This window comes from Oncorhynchus keta, chromosome 37 (genome assembly GCF_023373465.1).
Source record: "Oncorhynchus keta strain PuntledgeMale-10-30-2019 chromosome 37, Oket_V2, whole genome shotgun sequence".
Lineage (NCBI taxonomy): Eukaryota > Metazoa > Chordata > Actinopteri > Salmoniformes > Salmonidae > Oncorhynchus > Oncorhynchus keta.
In genome coordinates this window covers 18,369,354-18,386,581 of record NC_068457.1, presented here as the reverse complement: position 1 = coordinate 18,386,581, position 17,228 = coordinate 18,369,354, and the positions used below count along the sequence as shown (strand labels likewise).

The 17,228-nt window shown below is 47.5% G+C and overlaps 3 protein-coding genes and 1 long non-coding RNA gene across 6 annotated transcripts in view; 1 reads left to right on the top strand and 3 right to left on the bottom strand.

Annotated features, from left to right (window-relative positions):
• LOC118379102 (cohesin subunit SA-1-like) overlaps positions 1 to 6,865 on the top strand; it is a 51,947-nt gene extending 45,082 nt beyond the window's left edge. The window contains 8 exon segments of the mRNA XM_052499399.1: positions 336 to 484; positions 714 to 842; positions 1,055 to 1,263; positions 1,854 to 2,031; positions 2,108 to 2,218; positions 4,968 to 5,082; positions 5,223 to 5,303; positions 5,420 to 6,865. Of these exon segments, the coding sequence (XP_052355359.1) occupies positions 336 to 484; positions 714 to 842; positions 1,055 to 1,263; positions 1,854 to 2,031; positions 2,108 to 2,218; positions 4,968 to 5,082; positions 5,223 to 5,303; positions 5,420 to 5,443 (996 nt within the window). The 3' untranslated portion in view covers positions 5,444 to 6,865.
• On the bottom strand, positions 3,820 to 4,960 carry LOC127916712 (uncharacterized). 3 transcript variants are annotated; one of them, XR_008095617.1, is made up of 3 exons: positions 4,872 to 4,960; positions 4,697 to 4,739; positions 3,820 to 3,969 (listed from the first exon to the last, which is right to left on the bottom strand). It is a non-coding gene; the product is annotated as an uncharacterized LOC127916712 (long non-coding RNA). The 3 variants fall into 3 exon arrangements; XR_008095615.1 differs by lacking the exon at positions 4,697 to 4,739 and adding an exon at positions 4,537 to 4,581 and having other exon boundaries at positions 3,820 to 3,967; XR_008095616.1 differs by lacking the exon at positions 4,697 to 4,739 and adding an exon at positions 4,041 to 4,085 and having other exon boundaries at positions 3,820 to 3,967.
• Positions 6,866 to 7,115: 250 nt separating the features above from the next.
• pccb (propionyl-CoA carboxylase subunit beta) lies at positions 7,116 to 11,244 on the bottom strand. Its single transcript, XM_052499400.1, has 13 exons — positions 10,977 to 11,244; positions 10,750 to 10,869; positions 10,559 to 10,627; positions 10,405 to 10,461; positions 10,200 to 10,313; positions 9,991 to 10,101; positions 9,646 to 9,875; positions 9,432 to 9,513; positions 9,233 to 9,356; positions 9,040 to 9,147; positions 8,655 to 8,854; positions 8,231 to 8,330; positions 7,116 to 8,157 (listed from the first exon to the last, which is right to left on the bottom strand). The coding sequence occupies exons 1-13, from the start codon at positions 11,220 to 11,222 to the stop codon at positions 8,036 to 8,038; spliced, it is 1,683 nt and encodes a 560-aa protein (XP_052355360.1). The 5' UTR covers positions 11,223 to 11,244; the 3' UTR covers positions 7,116 to 8,035.
• Positions 11,245 to 11,706: 462 nt separating this feature from the next.
• LOC118379101 (neutral cholesterol ester hydrolase 1-like) lies at positions 11,707 to 16,937 on the bottom strand. The gene is made up of 6 exons (XM_035766110.2): positions 16,539 to 16,937; positions 15,614 to 15,857; positions 13,952 to 14,021; positions 13,569 to 13,740; positions 13,364 to 13,503; positions 11,707 to 13,110 (listed from the first exon to the last, which is right to left on the bottom strand). The coding sequence occupies exons 1-6, from the start codon at positions 16,677 to 16,679 to the stop codon at positions 12,624 to 12,626; spliced, it is 1,254 nt and encodes a 417-aa protein (XP_035622003.2). The 5' UTR covers positions 16,680 to 16,937; the 3' UTR covers positions 11,707 to 12,623.
• Between the last annotated feature and the right edge of the window lie 291 nt (positions 16,938 to 17,228).

Here is a 17,228-nt window from a genome sequence, read left to right as displayed (position 1 = left end):
CACACACACGCTGACACACCCGCTCCACACACACACACTGACACACCCGCTCCACACACACACACACACACGCTGACACACCCGCACACACACACACACGCTGACACACACACACTGACACACACACGCTGACACACACACACACACACTGACACACACACGCTGACACACACACACACTGACACACACACGCTGACACACACACACACACACTGACACACACACGCTGACACACACACACACACTGACACACACACGCTGACACACTGACACACCCGCTCCACACACACACACACTGACACACCCGCACTCACTGTTCACTGTGTGTGTTGTAGCTGTTCAACGAGCTTCTCCAGGACCAGGGTCCTACTCTGGACAGAACGTCGTCTCACGTCAGCGGCATCAAGGAGTTGGCCCGGCGCTTCGCCCTCACCTTCGGCCTGGACCAGATCAAAACCAGAGAGGCTGTCGCTACACTGCACAAGTAAGACCCAACACACACACCACACAACACACACACACAGACAGACAGACAGACCCAACGCGCGCACACAGATTCTTGAGCTGATTGTGTGTCCCCCCTTACCCCTCGTGTGTCTCTTTCTCTCTCCCCCCTCGTCCCCCCCCGTCTCTCTTCCTGTCTCCCCCCTCGTCTCTCTCTTCCTGTCTCACCCCTCCCCCCTCGTCTCTCTTCCTCTCTCCCCCCTCCACAGGGATGGTATAGAGTTTGCCTTTAAGTACCAGAACCCCCATGGTGCAGAGTTCCCTCCTCCTAACCTGGCCTTCCTAGAGGTCCTCTCAGAGTTCTCCTCCAAACTGCTGCGACAGGACAAGAAGACTGTGTGAGTACCTGCCCTGTGTGTGTGTGTCAAATGATTGTCACAATAAGCAGACTGTGGGTGTCAAATGATTGTCACAATAAGCAGACTGTGGGTGTCAAATGATTGTCACAATAAGCAGACTGTGGGTGTCAAATGATTGTCAGACTGTGGGTGTCAAATGATTGTCACAATAAGCAGACTGTGTGTGAAACCCGTCTCTCTCCTCCTCCCAGTCACTCGTATCTGGAGAAGTTTATGTCGGAGTCGATGTCGGAGCGCCGTGAGGACGTGTGGCTGCCCTTAATCTCCTACCGGAACAGTCTGCTAACAGGAGGAGAGGATGGGGACCGGATGTCGGTAACGTCAGGCGCCAGCAGCAAGACCAGCTCCATCCGCAGCAAGAAGGGACGGACGCCAATACACAAGAGTAAACGCATCGAGGGTGGGTCTATCTCTCACACAGAGACATACACTGAGGGTACTAAACATGAGGAACATCTTCCTAATATTCAGTTGCACTTCCTTTTGCCCTCAGAACAGCCTCAGTTCATCAGGGCATGGACTAAGGTGAGGTCCAGGTGTGGAAAGCGTTCCACAGGGATGCTGGCCCATGTTGACTCTAATGCTTCCCACAGTTGTGTCAAGTTGGCTGGATGTCTTCTGGGTGGTGGACCATTCTTGATACACACGGGAAACTGTTGAGTGTGAAAAACCCAGCAGCGTTACAGTTCTTGACACAAACCGGTGCACCTGACACCTACTACCATACCCTGTTCAAAGGCACTTCAATGTTTTGTCTTCTCCACTCACCTTCTGAATGGCACACATACACAATCCATGTCCTTCCTTAGCCTGTCTCCTCCATCTACACTGAAGTGGATTTAACATGTGACGTCAATAAGGGATCATAACTGTCACCTGTCATGGAAGGAGCAGGTGTTCTTAATGTTTTGTACACTCCCTGTGTAAATACAAGTACCTGCAGATGTTGCTAAAATATGTTTTTCCTCCGTCTCTCTGTCGGCCCACTAGAGGAGAGTAGTGTGGAGGCCTCCTGGCTTCGTGGTAATGACAGCCTCCAGACACCGGGGGCGCTAACCACCCCTCAGCTCACCTCCACCGTCCTCAGAGAAAACCCACGGCAGGCGGCGGACACACACCTACCTGACCACGACTCTGAACCTGGCTCAGAGAACGACTATGTACACAAGTAAGTGTGTGTGTACGCACGTGCACTGTGTGTGTGTGTGTGTGTGTGTGTGTGTGTGTAACCCTCTCCTCTGCAGTCCCCAGATGCAGATGTCTTGGCTAGGCCAACAGAAGATGGAGGACAGCAGGAAGGACAGAACAGCCATGAACTACATGAAGGCCCGCAACCAGACTGTCAGACAAACTGTGTACGTGTCTAGTGTGTGCACGTGTCTAGTGTGTGCACGTGTCTAGTGTGTGCACGTGTCTAGTGTGTGCACGTGTCTAGTGTGTGCACGTGTCTAGTGTGTGCACGTGTCTAGTGTGTGCACGTGTCTAGTGTGTGCACGTGTCTAGTGTGTGCACGTGTCTAGTGTGTGCACGTGTCTAGTGTGTGCACGTGTCTAGTGTGTGCACGTGTCTAGTGTGTGCACGTGTCTAGTGTGTGCACGTGTCTAGTGTGTGCACGTGTCTAGTGTGTGCACGTGTCTAGTGTGTGCACGTGTCTAGTGTGTGCACGTGTCTAGTGTGTGCACGTGTCTAGTGCGGGCACGTGTCTAGTGCGGGCACGTGTCTAGTGCGGGCACGTGTCTAGTGCGGGCACGTGTCTAGTGCGGGCACGTGTCTAGTGTATGTCCTGACCCCCCCCACCCACCTCTCTCTCTCTAGTCTTGTGTGTGTATGTACTAGAGGAGGACCGATTCTGATTTTTCAACGCCGATACCGATTGGAGGCCCAAAAAAGCCGATAACGATTAATCTGCCATTTTTTTATATATATTTTTTATTTGTCATAATGACAATTACAACAATACTGAATGAACATTTATTTTAACTTTATATAATACATCAAAATCTATTTAGCCTCAAGTAAATAATGAAACATGTTCAATTTGGTTTAAATAATTCCAAAAACAAAGTGTTGGAGAAGAAAGTAAAAGTGCAATATGTGCTATGTAAGAAAGCTAACGTTTCAGTTCCTTGCTCAGAACATACGAGTCTTCAATATTCCCAGGTAAGAAGTTTTAGGTTGTAGTTATTATAGGACTATTTCACTCTATACCATTTTGTATTTCATTAACTTTTGACTATTGGATGTTCTTATAGGCACTTTAGTATTGCCAGTGTAACAGTATAGCTTCTGTCCCTCTCCTCGCTCCTCCCTGGGCTTGAACCAGCAACACAACGACAAAAGCCACCACATCGAAGCAGCGTTACCCATGCAGAGCAATGAGAACAACTACTAGAAGGCTCAGAGCGAGTGACATTTGAAACGCTATTAGCGCGCGCTAACTAGCTAGCCATTTCACTTCGGTTACACCAGCCTCATCTCGGGAGTTGATAGGCTTGAAGTCATAAACAGCGTAATGCTTGACGCACAACGAAGATCTGCTGGCAAAAGGCACTAAAGTGCTGTTTGAATGAATGTTTAAGCGCCTGCTTCTGCCTACCACCGCTCAGTCAGATACTTAGATACTTGTATGCTCAGTCAGATTATATGCAACGCAGGACACGCTAGATAATATCTAGTAATATTATCAACCATGTGTAGTTAACTAGTGATTATGATTGATTGTTTTTTATAAGGTAAGTTTAATGCCAGCTATCAATTTACCTTGGCTTATTGCATTTGCATAACAGGCAGTCAGTCTCCTTGTGGAGTGCAACAAGAGAGAGAGAGGCAGGTCGTTATTGCGTTGGACTAGTTAACTGCAAGGTTGCAGGGTTGGATCCCCCGAGCTGACAAGGTGAAAATCTGTCGTTCTGCCCCTGAACAACGCAGTTAACCCACCGTTCCTAGGCCGTCATTGAAAATAAGAATGTCTTCTTAACTGACTTGCCTAGTTAAATAAAGGTATATAAAATCGGCGCCCAAAAATACCGATTTCCGATTGTTATGAAAACTTGAAATCATCCCTAATTAATCGGTCGACCTCTAGTATGTACTGAACCTCCCACCTCTCTCTCTATAATATAATAATATAATAATAATATCTCTCTAGTCTAGTGTGTGTATTTACTGACCCCCCACCTCTCTCTCTAGTCTAGTGTGTGTATTTACTGACCCCCCCCACCTCTCTCTCTAGTCTAGTGTGTGTATTTACTGACCCCCCACCTCTCTCTCTAGTCTAGTGTGTGTATTTACTGACCCCCCACCTCTCTCTCTAGTCTAGTGTGTGTATTTACTGACCCCCCACCTCTCTCTCTCTCTAGTCTAGTGTGTGTATTTACTGACCCCCCTCTCTCTCTACCTCTCTCTCTAGTCTAGTGTGTGACCCCCCTAGTCTTACTGACCCCCCACCTCTCTCTCTAGTCTAGTGTGTGTATTTACTGACCCCCCAGTCTAGTGTGTGTATTTACTGACCCCCCCACTCTCTAGTCTAGTGTGTGTATTTACTGACCCCCCTCCTCTCTCTCTAGTCTAGTGTGTGTATTTACTGACCCCCCACCTCTCTCTAGTCTAGTGTGTGTATTTACTGACCCCCCACCTCTCTCTAGTCTAGTGTGTGTATTTACTGACCCCCCACCTCTCTCTCTAGTCTAGTGTGTGTATTTACTGACCCCCCCCACCTCTCTCTCTAGTCTAGTGTGTGTATTTACTGAACCCCCACCTCTCTCTAGTCTAGTGTGTGTATTTACTGAACCCCCACCTCCCTAGTCTAGTGTGTGTATTTACTGACCCCCCACCTCTCTCTAGTCTAGTGTGTGTATTTACTGACCCCCCCCACCTCTCTCTCTAGTCTAGTGTGTCTAGTGTGTGTATTTACTGACCCCCCACCTCTCTCTCTAGTCTAGTGTGTGTATTTACTGACCCCCCACCTCTCTCTCTAGTCTAGTGTGTGTATTTACTGATCCCCCCCACCTCTCTCTCTAGTCTAGTGTGTGTATTTACTGACCCCCCCACCTCTCTCTCTAGTCTAGTGTGTGTGTGTACTGACCCCCCCACCTCTCTCTCTAGTCGTGGTCTGATGGAGGATGACGCAGAGCCAATCTTTGAGGACGTCATGATGTCATCGAGAGGTCAACTGGAGGACATGAACGAGGAGTTCGAAGACACCATGGTCATCGACCTGGTTAGTGACGTCACTTCCGGTTGCTGTGACATCACTTCCTGTCTGTCGTGTTTGATTGTCTTTTCGGTCGTCGATTCTGTTGTGTAATTCGTCCAGTGTGTATCGCTTCATTCGTTGATTCTCGCGTTCTGTCGTTCCAGCCACCCTCCAGGAACAGACGTGAGAGGGCGGAGCTCAGACCAGACTTCTTCGACTCGGCAGCCATGATCGAGGACGAGTCGGTAAGCAGAACACACACACAGCCTTGCAGTGGTAAACCAGTGTGACCCTAAGACATCTAAAACATGATCCATGATGATCTGTCATTTAACGACATCTCTTTCGTCCGTTATCCCAGGGTTTCACCATGCCCATGTTCTGATCCAGTGTTCCCGGTCCTTCCTGAAAGGGGGAGGAGCCTTCGACATGATGAGCTGTCAATCAAACATCAGACTGTCTGTCAGAACTTTTATCACACACACTCGAACTCTGATCAGCCAGTTGACAGCTTTGTGTGTGTGTGGAGTGGATCTCTTCCAGATAACCACTCGCTGGCCGGCCGAAGGATCCCGCTCAACCCTGACAATTTCGGACAAAATATCGTACAAAGTATCTATCGTACATAGAGAAGATCTTTTATCGTTCAGTGGACGTGTGGGTGTGTTGGCTACAAACCGGACAGAATATCGTACAAAACATTGTTCAACATTTCTTAAAGAATATTGTAAACTTTGGCCCTTCTTGTTTGTTCCCACTGACTTGTTTTAACTTCCTGTTATTGTTAGCGTTTTGGCTAATCTCTCCACTAGCTCTGTGGTTTTCGTGGCCCTGTGCGCCCGGCTATACAGTCCCCCATGCCACACAGTTGTATGGTTGTTTCGTTCCACTTCCGACGTCATGTATAGTCCTCCCACCCCCCCGATGGAACTTGATATTAAATGTGATAATTCTTTACTCTTTCATTTCTTTACTCTCACTCCTGTCTCGTCCCTCTTTACTATCTCTTCCCCTTTGATGGTGTTGAGAATATCCTTTATTTAGTTTTATTGGCAAATGCACCAAACAGCAACCAATGGGACAGAAATAGAAGAGTTCTCATTGGCCATACAAGAGGCTGTGACATCATAGCCAAATCCCAAGCCCCTCCCCCTCAGCTCCAGACACACACCCACGGTTGAATCGCAGCTTTTTAAAAACGTTTTAAAAATAAATATATTTTGAATTTCAGTAGCTTTAGTACAAAGTTTTAAAACCAAGTGAGTTTTAAGTTTTTTGTTCTGATATTTGTACAGTTATCTTTCTGAAAAAGTATCTTGTTTGTTGCCAAACGGTTGCCTAAATGCTCATATCTGATTAGTCCCTACTGCTCAGGCTGTTGCCATGGATACCCAGCCTGTTAAGCGCCATATAAGGATGTGTCCAGTGCGACCGTAGATGTCGTGCAGACTCAGTCTAAAGTGACTAACTCTCCATCTGCACTGATGAGGAAGAACTGGACAGGTAACCGCTAATATCCAGTAGCCTTCTACCATATTCATTTCACCTGTCCTCTTTTCAGATCAGTGCATATGAAGGTGGAGACCAGCAGAGAATACCCATAACAGTTGATTGGTTGTGTTATCACTTGTCCCATCCCTATTGTTCTTCTGCTGGCTGGTTAAGCTGCCCTTCTGTAAATATCAGAGATGATTGGTTCTTTCTGTAGCGATGGCATCACCTGCCCTTTAACCTTCTAAAATACTTTTTTTCTTCCTGTGAACTTGTTGAACTTATCTTTTTTAAATAAATAAAATCTGTAATCTAATTTTGGATTGTGTGTGTTTTGGTTCTAAGAATAGACTCCATACAGTGCCTTTGGAAAGTATTCAGACCACATTTTGTTACTTTACAGCCTTATTCTAAACTTCATTAAATGTTTCTCTCAATACCCCATAATGACAAAGTGAAAACAGGTTGACATTTACCAAAGTATTTAGACCCTTTGCTATGAGACTCAAATTGAGCTCAGGTGCATCCTGTTTCCATAACTTGATTGGACAGGCACACACAGTATGTCGAAGGACTTACCACTTTATATAAGACAACATCCCTGGTCATCCTTACTGCCTCTGATCTGGAAGACTCACTAAACACATTCTTAGTTTGTAAACAGAGTTGGTGTGCCCCTGGATATGAAAAAACAATGGTGCCATCTATGCTTAAGTATATTTTAACACTTTGACATTTACTGGGTGAATTTCACTTGAGTCATTTCCTATTAAGGCATCTTTACTTTTAGTCTATGACAAAGTGGGAACTTCTTCCAGCATTGGTGACGAGGATGAGTGAGGATGCTTGGCTGATTATCACACACATTTTCAAACTGCCATTGAGATATAACATTCTGTCTCACGCGGACAAAGACATTTTTATTTAACAAACTAGTCTATGGACTCACGGCAGGTTGTATTAATTTAACCAGATAGAAAACAGCTGATTCTTCCAAACAACTCCCACAGGGTTAGAGATCTAAGCCAGGTCTCTCCAACACTGTTCCTGGAGAGCTACCCTCCTGGAGGTTTTTGATCCAACCCCAGTTGTAACTAACCTGATTGTTTATCAATCAGGTGGCTAGATTGGGGTTTGAGCGAAAACCTACAGGACAGTATCTCTCCAGGAACAGGACTGGAGTTAACCAACAGGATGGTCTCTCTCCAGGAACAGGACTGGAGTTAACCAACAGGATGGTCTCTCTCCAGGAACAGGACTGGAGTTAACCAACAGGATGGTCTCTCTCCAGGAACAGGACTGGAGTTAACCAACAGGATGGTCTCTCTCCAGGAACAGGACTGGAGTTAACCAACAGGATGGTCTCTCTCCAGGAACAGGACTGGAGTTAACCAACAGGATGGTCTCTCTCCAGGAACAGGACTGAAGAGACCTGGTCTAAGCTATAGGTGAAGTGAGAGACAGGTCGGGTGGTTGAAGGTGTCTGTTAGAGTGGGATGTTGGCGTGTTTCTTCCAGGGGTTGGTCTGTTTCTTGGAGGCCAGAACCTCCAGATCCCTACAGATCCTCTTCCGGGTGGTCGACGGCACGATGATGTCATCCACGAACCCTAAAACACACACGGTTACAACGGAGGAGTGGGTATAATGTTTGTTGGAATGGATGGTGTGTGTGTGTAGTACCTCTGACAGCGGCAGGGAAAGGGTTGGCAAACTTCTCTACGTATTCAGCCTCCTGCTCTGCCTGGTTGGATTTCCCTCTGAAGATGATCTGCACAGCACCCTGGGAACATGTTAGAGAGGCAGACATGTTGGGGATGTTTTCAAGTGAGCACTGACCTTTTCCCATTTTGACATTGTGAATGTTGCCATGGCTAGAAGTATGCGTGCGTTACCTTGGTCTTGTGTGTGTTGCGTTACCTTGGTCTTGTGTGTGTTGCGTTACCTTGGTCTTGTGTGTGTTGCGTTACCTTGGTCTTGTGTGTGTTGCGTTACCTTGGTCTTGTGTAGAAGGTGTGTTGTGTGACATTGGTCTTGTGTTACCTTGGTCTTGTGTAGAAGGTGTGTTGTGTTACCTTGGTCTTGTGTAGGAGGTGTGTTGCGTTACCTTGGCTCCCATCACGGCCACCTCTGCAGACGGCCAGGCGTAATTCACATCTCCTCTCAGGTGCTTGGAACTCATGACGTCATACGCTCCTCCGTAGGCCTTCCTAGTGATGATGGTGATCTTGGGGACGGTGGCCTCAGCAAAGGCAAACAGTAGCTTGGCCCCGTGTCGGATGATACCTCCATACTCCTGAGACGTACCTGAGGGAAACGGCGAGGAAGGTGGAATCCTCTGGTTTGAAAAAAAATCTTAAACTTGTTTTGAATCAAAACATGACAGTTGATCGCAGTACGACGGTTTCACAATTTATGTGAAAGCTGTCAAGTGAGACATTTACTTGTTCACGTGCCAATTATTCATGAGGAAAGTCAGACTTGCACACTACCTGGCAGGAAGCCGGGCACGTCCACGAAGGTGAGGATGGGGATGTTGAAAGCGTCGCAGAAACGAACAAAGCGAGCTCCCTTCACTGATGAGTTAATGTCCAGACAACCTGCACACACACAGGAGAAGCATCACCACCACAGTCATCATAACCATCATCATCACTAATCCATCCATCTGATTCTTCTACTCACCAGACGCTACTTTAGGTTGATTCCCTACAATTCCAACAGTTCGTCCGTTCATGCGAGCGAATCCCACTACGATGTTTTTAGCGTAGTTAGGCATGATCTCAAAGAACTCCCTCTCGTCCGCAATCTAAAGTTAAAACCACAGATCAATAGACAACAGGCTCTGTGCGTGTGTGTATATGCGTGTGTGTGTGTGTCCTACCCCCTGGATGATGTCCAGCATGTCGTAGGCTTTAGTGGTCTCAAAGGGAACAATGGTGTCCAGACCAGGAACCAGTCTATCACTGGAGAGGAGAGGAGTGAGGTCAAACATCCTCCAAAGGCCATTCATATGGATTACATTTCAGGAATATCCCAAATGCCATGGTCAGTTCTGTGATTGGCTAGTCTGTCAGAGGTGTTCTGTGGTTGGGTACCTGGAGTCGTGGCACTCGGTAACAGGGGCGGGGTCCTGGTTGCTAAGAGGAAGGAAGTTGAAGAAGTTTCGGAGGTTGAGCAGAGCATCGATGTCGTTCTCAAACGCACGGTGAGCGACGCCTGACACGGCAGTGTGTGTTTTAGCTCCTCCCAGTTCCTCCTGAGTGACGTCTTCATTGGTGACAGACTTCACTACGTCAGGACCTGTGATGAACAGGTATGAGGTGTCCTACACACACACACAAAATCAAAGATCTGGATATAACCCATGATAGTTGTATTAATTGTACAGTGCATCTATGCAGGAAGGGTCCTGTGGTTCTCCTATACCGTGTGTGTCTTACCTTGACCATAAAGGTGAAGTCGGTCAGGGCAGGAGAGTAGACAGCTCCTCCAGCACAGGGACCCATGATCAGAGAGATCTGAGGAACCACACCTGAAGCCATCACATTCCTCTACAAAGAGACCGGGAGAGTACATTTTAGAAGCGATGTCATTTCTTTGCTGTCATCCTCATCCCAGTATCCAGTCGAATCAAGCCCCGCCCCCTTACCAGGAAGATGTCTGCGTATCCAGCCAGTGACTCCACCCCCTCCTGGATCCTGGCTCCGCCAGAGTCGTTTAGACCAATGACTGGAGCACCCACCATCATGGCCTGGTCCATGATCTACAGACAAAGGGATGTGACTAGAAGTAATGAATGAGAAGCAGGAGTAGTGTGAACCACCAGGCCCTGGAGAGTGAGCCCGTCCTCCTACCTTACAGATCTTCTGTGCGTGAGCCCCAGACAGACTGCCTCCAAATACTGTGAAGTCCTAAGACAGAGCAAGAGACATTTATTGTGAAAATAAATGGTAACTACTTTGATGTGTGTGTGTGTGTGTGTGTGTGTGTGTGTGTGTGTGTGTGTACCTGACTGAAGACATACACCAGCCTTCCGTTGATCCTCCCCTGTCCAGTCACCACACTGTCCCCTGCGAACTAGAAGGAGTGGGAAGCTGAAACCATGTTGATGACGAATCAATTTTTTAAAAATTAATCCGTTTATTCCATTTTGTCCATAGGCTGGATAATATGTAGGAACCTCTATGGTGAAGTGTTACCTTGTTGTGGTCCTCTTCCATGCCGAAGTCAGAGCAGCGATGTTCCACAAACATGTCACATTCTACAAACGAGTCTTTATCCAACAGCAGCTCAACTCTCTCTCTGGCTGTCAGCTTCCCCTGTGGAGAAGATCATTACACAGACAAAACGTTAAACGGACCGACAGAGAGGCAAACAGATAAATACACCAAACTGACAGACACCTGCGCATGCACAGATTATTTACCCTTTTGTGTTGCGCGTCAATTCTCTTCTGACCTCCTCCGATCAGCGCAGCATTTCTCTTTCTGTCTATCCTCTCCTGAACGGAGAGATGACTAACGGAATACCACCGCCGCGACTGTTGCTGCGTGTGGGACTGTGCAACCGCTGCCGAAGCCACGCCATGTTTTACCTGTCCGAATGTTTTAAAAGAAGCTTTTAGTCCGGAAAGCAGACCACAGCTACTCCGTGCTACAGCGAAGGCCGCCATTGCTGTCTGACTGACGTACCAGGGTGGGTGGGCACTGTAGGAAAGTGACGCGCGATTGAGCCAATCACCAGACGTTCTTTTTTTTTTAATGGCCAGTCAAAAACAAGGTAGATCTGGAGGGGGGGTTGACTTGACGTGTCAACATATTTAGAACCGTTTATGATAGGTCAACCTTGAGGGGTTGTAGATTGATGTTTGGTCTGAATGTCATGGAAATACAAACTACACTCCCCAGAAAGTTGGTTTGGCATCTCCTCTGTGATTGGTCGGTCTGACCGACGCCCTTCCCTCCTAGCCACAACTCCTTTCCTAAGCACTGTTGTAGAGCTAACCTCATTGGATTGGTAGAATAAGCAACATGCTAAATGCATTATACATGTGTCACTCATCTATCTATATGTTGAAATCGTTTCGAAACTCAAGTGTGTATATTGTACTGGCTGTGTAACACTGTAAGCCTACAGTATAAAAACAAGAGAAACACTCAAACTGATTCATATTTATTGGAGGGTTAAACATCTAGCAACCATTACAATCATAATTGTACATAAAGTACTGACACCCAGCAGCAGTTACTGGGGACAACAGATCCTTCTGTTCAATGGAAAACAATCTAGCTCTCACAGCGTTGTCAGATGAAGTGTGTAAATACAGTCTGGTTGTAGATGAAGTCCTCACTCAATAACTTGTCTAAAGAGCATACTTATTTTTCAAGTTGTGTTATTGCTTTTTACAGCACCAGGGGATCGTGTTGTATGACCCTACCTTTTGAGTCTTCATGGTTTTTCCATAGAGGCACAATTCTTTATAGATTGCATTGATGTATAAGCCAGTTGTGCACATAACATAATTTAACCCAATCTAGTCTAGAACTAGGACTGTTATCAGATTACCCAGATTACTACATTCTAACACTGCGCATTGATTGGCTTAGATGGACGTTTATTTTAGTGTATTAGTTTGACAGACAGATAACAGACCATGTTTAAAACACATCATATGTATTGTTCAGGTCAGGTGAGCAGAGCTGGGATAGGATGACGTGTGTGTGTGTGTGTGTTTAACGGAACCAAACATATTGTGACACACACACACACACACACACACACCCCAGAGTGCAAACAGCTGCAAATCAGGGAACGGTGTCTCTGTTATATTCTTACATTCTAACACAGTCTAAAACACCCGTCCAACCCAGTTTGATCCAGTTTAACCCAGTAAGGGAGACATTCTAACCCAGGTCAACAATCAGGTTGAACCCAGTTTAAAAGCCTTAAAACATCTGCTTGTCTAACCTGGACATTGGTCTGAAATTCTGACTGCAAGATGGCTTTGTGTTTGCAGCTGCATAGACACACAGACACACACAGACACACAGACACACACACACACACACACACACTAGAGGTTTTCCTGCAGCCAGTCCATGTATCCTCTGATCATTCTTTTCCCCACATCAAAGAAAAATGGCCAGTGTGCAAAACTCAAGGCGCCGTGGAAACCATCGTCATAGTGATGGCTGGAAACCGTGACGCCCGCGTCCTGTAGCCTCCTGGTGTACATCAACCCATCATCTCTGAGCACATCGTACTCACACGTTAGAATGTAAGCTCGCGGCGTTCTACCCAGAACCCCCTGCTCCGCCAGCAGCGGCGCCGCTCGGACATCCAACAACCCCGGGAGAAGATCACCCTCCTGCCCCATGACCTCCTGTGACCCCATCTCCATGCCAACAGGCTTGTAATGCTTAATGTGTTTGGCTGGCAGAAGGTTGGTCCAGTTGAGATGGGAGCGGAGGGAGGGAGGGATGGAGGGATGATGGAGGAAGGAGGGGGACAAGAGGAGGGGATGGAGAGAGGTATCAACCCCCAGGTAGAGCAGCCAGAACCTACGGACAAAGAGAGAGAAGAGTTACTTCTGGTCCTTCTGTAGCTCAGTTGGTAGAGCATGGCGCTTGTAACGCCAGGGTAGTGGGTTCGATTCCCGGGACCACCCATACGTAGAATGTATGCACACATGACTGTAAGTCGCTTTGGATAAAAGCGTCTGCTAAATGGCATATATTACTAACACAGGTGTGTGTGTGACTGTGTGTGCATGCAGATGTGCGCCAGTGTGTGTGAACATGTACGTGTGTGTACCTGGCCATTATAAAGCGGTGTAGGATGGGTATGTTGTGGTTCTGTTGGTAGGATGGAGTGTTGAGGTCTATACCCTGGAGGACTGGGTAGATTAACGCCTGAACACTGAACTTCACACTCACGCTGTCATCTACCGAGATCTGTGAAGACAGGGAGAGTATGTTAGTGTGTCTGTGTAGACGTGTGTGTGTGTATTTGTGTGTACCTGCTGTGCGACAGCCGCAGCAAGGTTTCCTCCAGCGCTGTCGCCTGACACGGCCACACGCTGTGGATCCACAGACAACTTTCCCAGAATGTCCGGCTCAAGGAAGTGCTTGGCCGCAGCCAGACAGTCCTCATACTGCACAGGGAAATGCACTTCTGGAGCCAGACGATACCTACACACACACACACACACACACACACACACACACACACACACACACACACACAGTAAAAGTTACAAAACACTTCTTTATCCTTATAACAATTTTGTCCAAACCTTAACTTGTTACTATGGCATTATAAGAACCCAAGACATTCATATGGAGTGTGTGTGTGTGTGTGTAACTGAAGCTAATACAGTGTGAAAAGAGATGACACACTTACTCTACAGACACAACCACTGCATTCAGCTCATCAGACATCTGCCTACACAAGACATCATAGCTCCCCATCTCTGAGAGGAAGACAGGGAGGGGGAAGAGAGAGGTAGAGAAGGAGAGAGGTGGGGGGGGGAGTAGAAGGAGAGCGGTGGGGGGTAGAGAAGGAGAGAGATGGGGTAGTGTAGAGAAGGAGAGAGATGGGGTAGTGTAGAGAAGGAGAGAGATGGGGTAGTGTAGAGAAGGCGAGAGATGGGGTAGTGTAGAGAAGGAGAGAGATGGGGTAGTGTAGAGAAGGCGAGAGATGGGGTAGTGTAGAGAAGGAGAGAGATGGGGGAGTGGAGGAGAGAAGGAGAGAGATGGGGTAGTGTAGAGGAGGAGAGAAGGAGAGAGATGGGGTAGTGTAGAGGAGGAGAGAGATGGGGTAGTGTAGAGAAGGATAGAGATGGGGTAGTGTAGAGAAGGATAGAGATGGGGTAGTGTAGAGAAGGATAGAGGTGGGGTAGTGTAAAGAAGGAGAGAGATGGGGGAGTGTAGAGAAGGAGAGAGATGGGGTAGTGTAGAGAAGGAGAGAGATGGGGTAGTGTAGAGAAGGAGAGAGATGGGATAGTGTAGAGAAGGAGAGAGATGGGGTAGTGTAGAGAAGGAGAGAGATGGGGTAGTGTAGAGAAGGAGAGAGATGGGGTAGTGTAGAGAAGGAGAGAGATGGGGGAGTAGAGGAGGAGAGAAGGAGAGAGATGGGGGAGTAGAGAAGGAGAGAGATGGGGGAGGAGAGAAGGAGAGAGATGGGGGAGTAGAGAAGGAGAGAGATGGGGGAGTAGAGTGTAGAGAAGGAGAGAGATGGGGGAGTAGAGGAGGAGAGAGATGGGGAGTAGAGAAGGAGAGAGATGGGGGAGTAGAGAAGGAGAGAGATGGGGGAGTAGAGGAGGAGAGAGATGGGGAGTAGAGGGGGAGAGATGGGGGAGTAGAGAAGGAGAGAGATGGGGTAGTGTAGAGAAGGAGAGAGATGGGGGAGTGTAGAGAAGGAGAGAGATGGGGTAGTGTAGAGGAGGAGAGATGGGGTAGTGTAGAGGAGGAGAGATGGGGTAGTGTAGAGGAGGAGAGAGATGGGGTAGTGTAGAGGAGGAGAGAGATGGGGAGCAGTGTAGAGAAGGAGAGAGATGGGGAGCAGAGGAGTAGAGAAGGAGAGAGATGGGGGAGGAGAGAAAGGATGGGGGAGCAGAGGAGAGAAAGAGCGCGATGGGGGAGCAGAGGAGAGAAAGAGCGCGATGGGGGAGCAGAGGAGAGAAAGAGAGCGCGATGGGGGAGCAGAGGAGAGAAAGAGAGCGCGATGGGGGAGCAGAGGAGAGAAAGAGCGCGATGGGGGAGCAGAGGAGAGAAAGAGATGGGGGGGCAGAGGAGGAAAGAGCGCGATGGGGGAGCAGAGGAGAGAAAGCGAGCGATGGGGGAGCAGAGGAGAGAAAGAGAGCGCGATGGGGGAGCAGAGGAGAGAAAGAGAGCGCGATGGGGGAGCAGAGGAGAGAAAGCGAGCGAGATGGGGGAGCAGAGGAGAGAAAGAGAGCGCGATGGGGGAGCAGAGGAGAGAAAGAGGAAAACAGTGAGAAGTCAAAGGTTACATTAGCGTTACATCATGAACTAGATGTTTATGCTGGTAAACACACACACTTACTGGTGGCCCCCAGGGCCCATCCTCCTCCATGGTAGAACATCACAGCCCTCCTCAGACCCCCCTCTCCTCCCCCCGCGGCCGGGGGCTCGTACACACGCACCGGGACTCTGTCAAAGTCCACGTCACTCACCCTCACCCCGCCTCTCTGCCCTCCCGCCATCTCCCCCAGGGTCTCCAGCCCCGATATGGTCCCCCGAATCCATGGGATGTGGTGACTGAGACCCAGACACTGGCACAGGTCACCCTGGGAGAGAAGGACAGAGAGATAGGGGGGCGAGGGCGAGAGGCATTTGAATGAGGTCAGAGAGCTGGAGTATCCCTGGTAGTTTAGTATGCTAACCCTGTTCTAGGGGCTAGGGCTTTGACTTGAGAGTGAGTGTTTGTTCTGTCCTACTAACTCCTATGGTCAATGTCACACCCTTGGCAATGACCACCATAGGAGTTGGCAAGACAGCACAGATCCTTGGCCAGGATAGGGCTCCCAGAGGACACTTTTAGCAATCTACTTACCCCATGACTGTGTGAAATCTAGGTGAAGGGCCACACACACACACAAGGACTGTAAAAGAGCTTGTGCTGTATTTAGCTAATTCAAATCAATTAGCCACATATGATTTCACACAAGGGCTGGAGAAAGCACAGTAAAGCATTGTTTTACTTAGATCACCAAATCAGTTCACATGTTCAGACTAACTAGCTAGCTTGACAACGCGTCACATGTTAGCTGCATTATAAAAACTATTTAGCTAGTATAGCCTCCAACTCAGTGTCTTAAACCAATAGGCCTAAACCTGCTGCACCTGAATGCGATACATTAGTCGAGTGATAGAGAAATCATTGCCCACTACTCGTTAATTTAAAGAACTGTCAAGCTAATGCAATGGAAAGTATGATTTCGCTTATAGCCATTCTTCTTGTTTCTTACCACTTGCAGCATAGCACGGAATAAGGCGTCCAGCAGCATCAGTTTCAAAGGCTCCTCGATGGCAGCAGGTAACGGTGTATAGATGTAATAAGAAACACCCACCGTTAATAGCAATGTTACTACAATAGAAGACAACTTCATCTTTAAAACACCAGTATTACTAACGTTAGCTATCTCCCTAAAATGAGACTGAGTTAGCTTTATATTAAAGATTCCGACTTCTCTCCTTAATGCCGCTTCAACGGAACGTGTAATAATGATATAAATGACATATTCTGAACCAGTTATCGATATCGAAAAAGTTACACCCCTTGTTTTTGCATATTCGGTGTCGTATTTTCTTAGCTAAAACGTTACTCCCCTCCGTTCAGAGGTAACGTCTTAAAACTGCAACGCCTACTTTTGGATGATAATTGAAACGTGCAATTGTTTCTAAATCACATGTCATCGCTCTCAATTCCACGGCAATTTGCTGAGCTTTTTTTGACTTTATCAATTCATTTTCATTCACTTTACAGATAAATACTTCCAAAAAACGTAAATACAGTGCCTTGCGAAAGTATTCGGCCCCCTTTAACTTTGCGACCTTTTGCCACATTTCAGGCTTCAAACATAAAGATATAAAACTGTATTTTTTTGTGAAGAATCAATAACAAGTGGGACACAATCATGAAGTGGAACGACATTTAT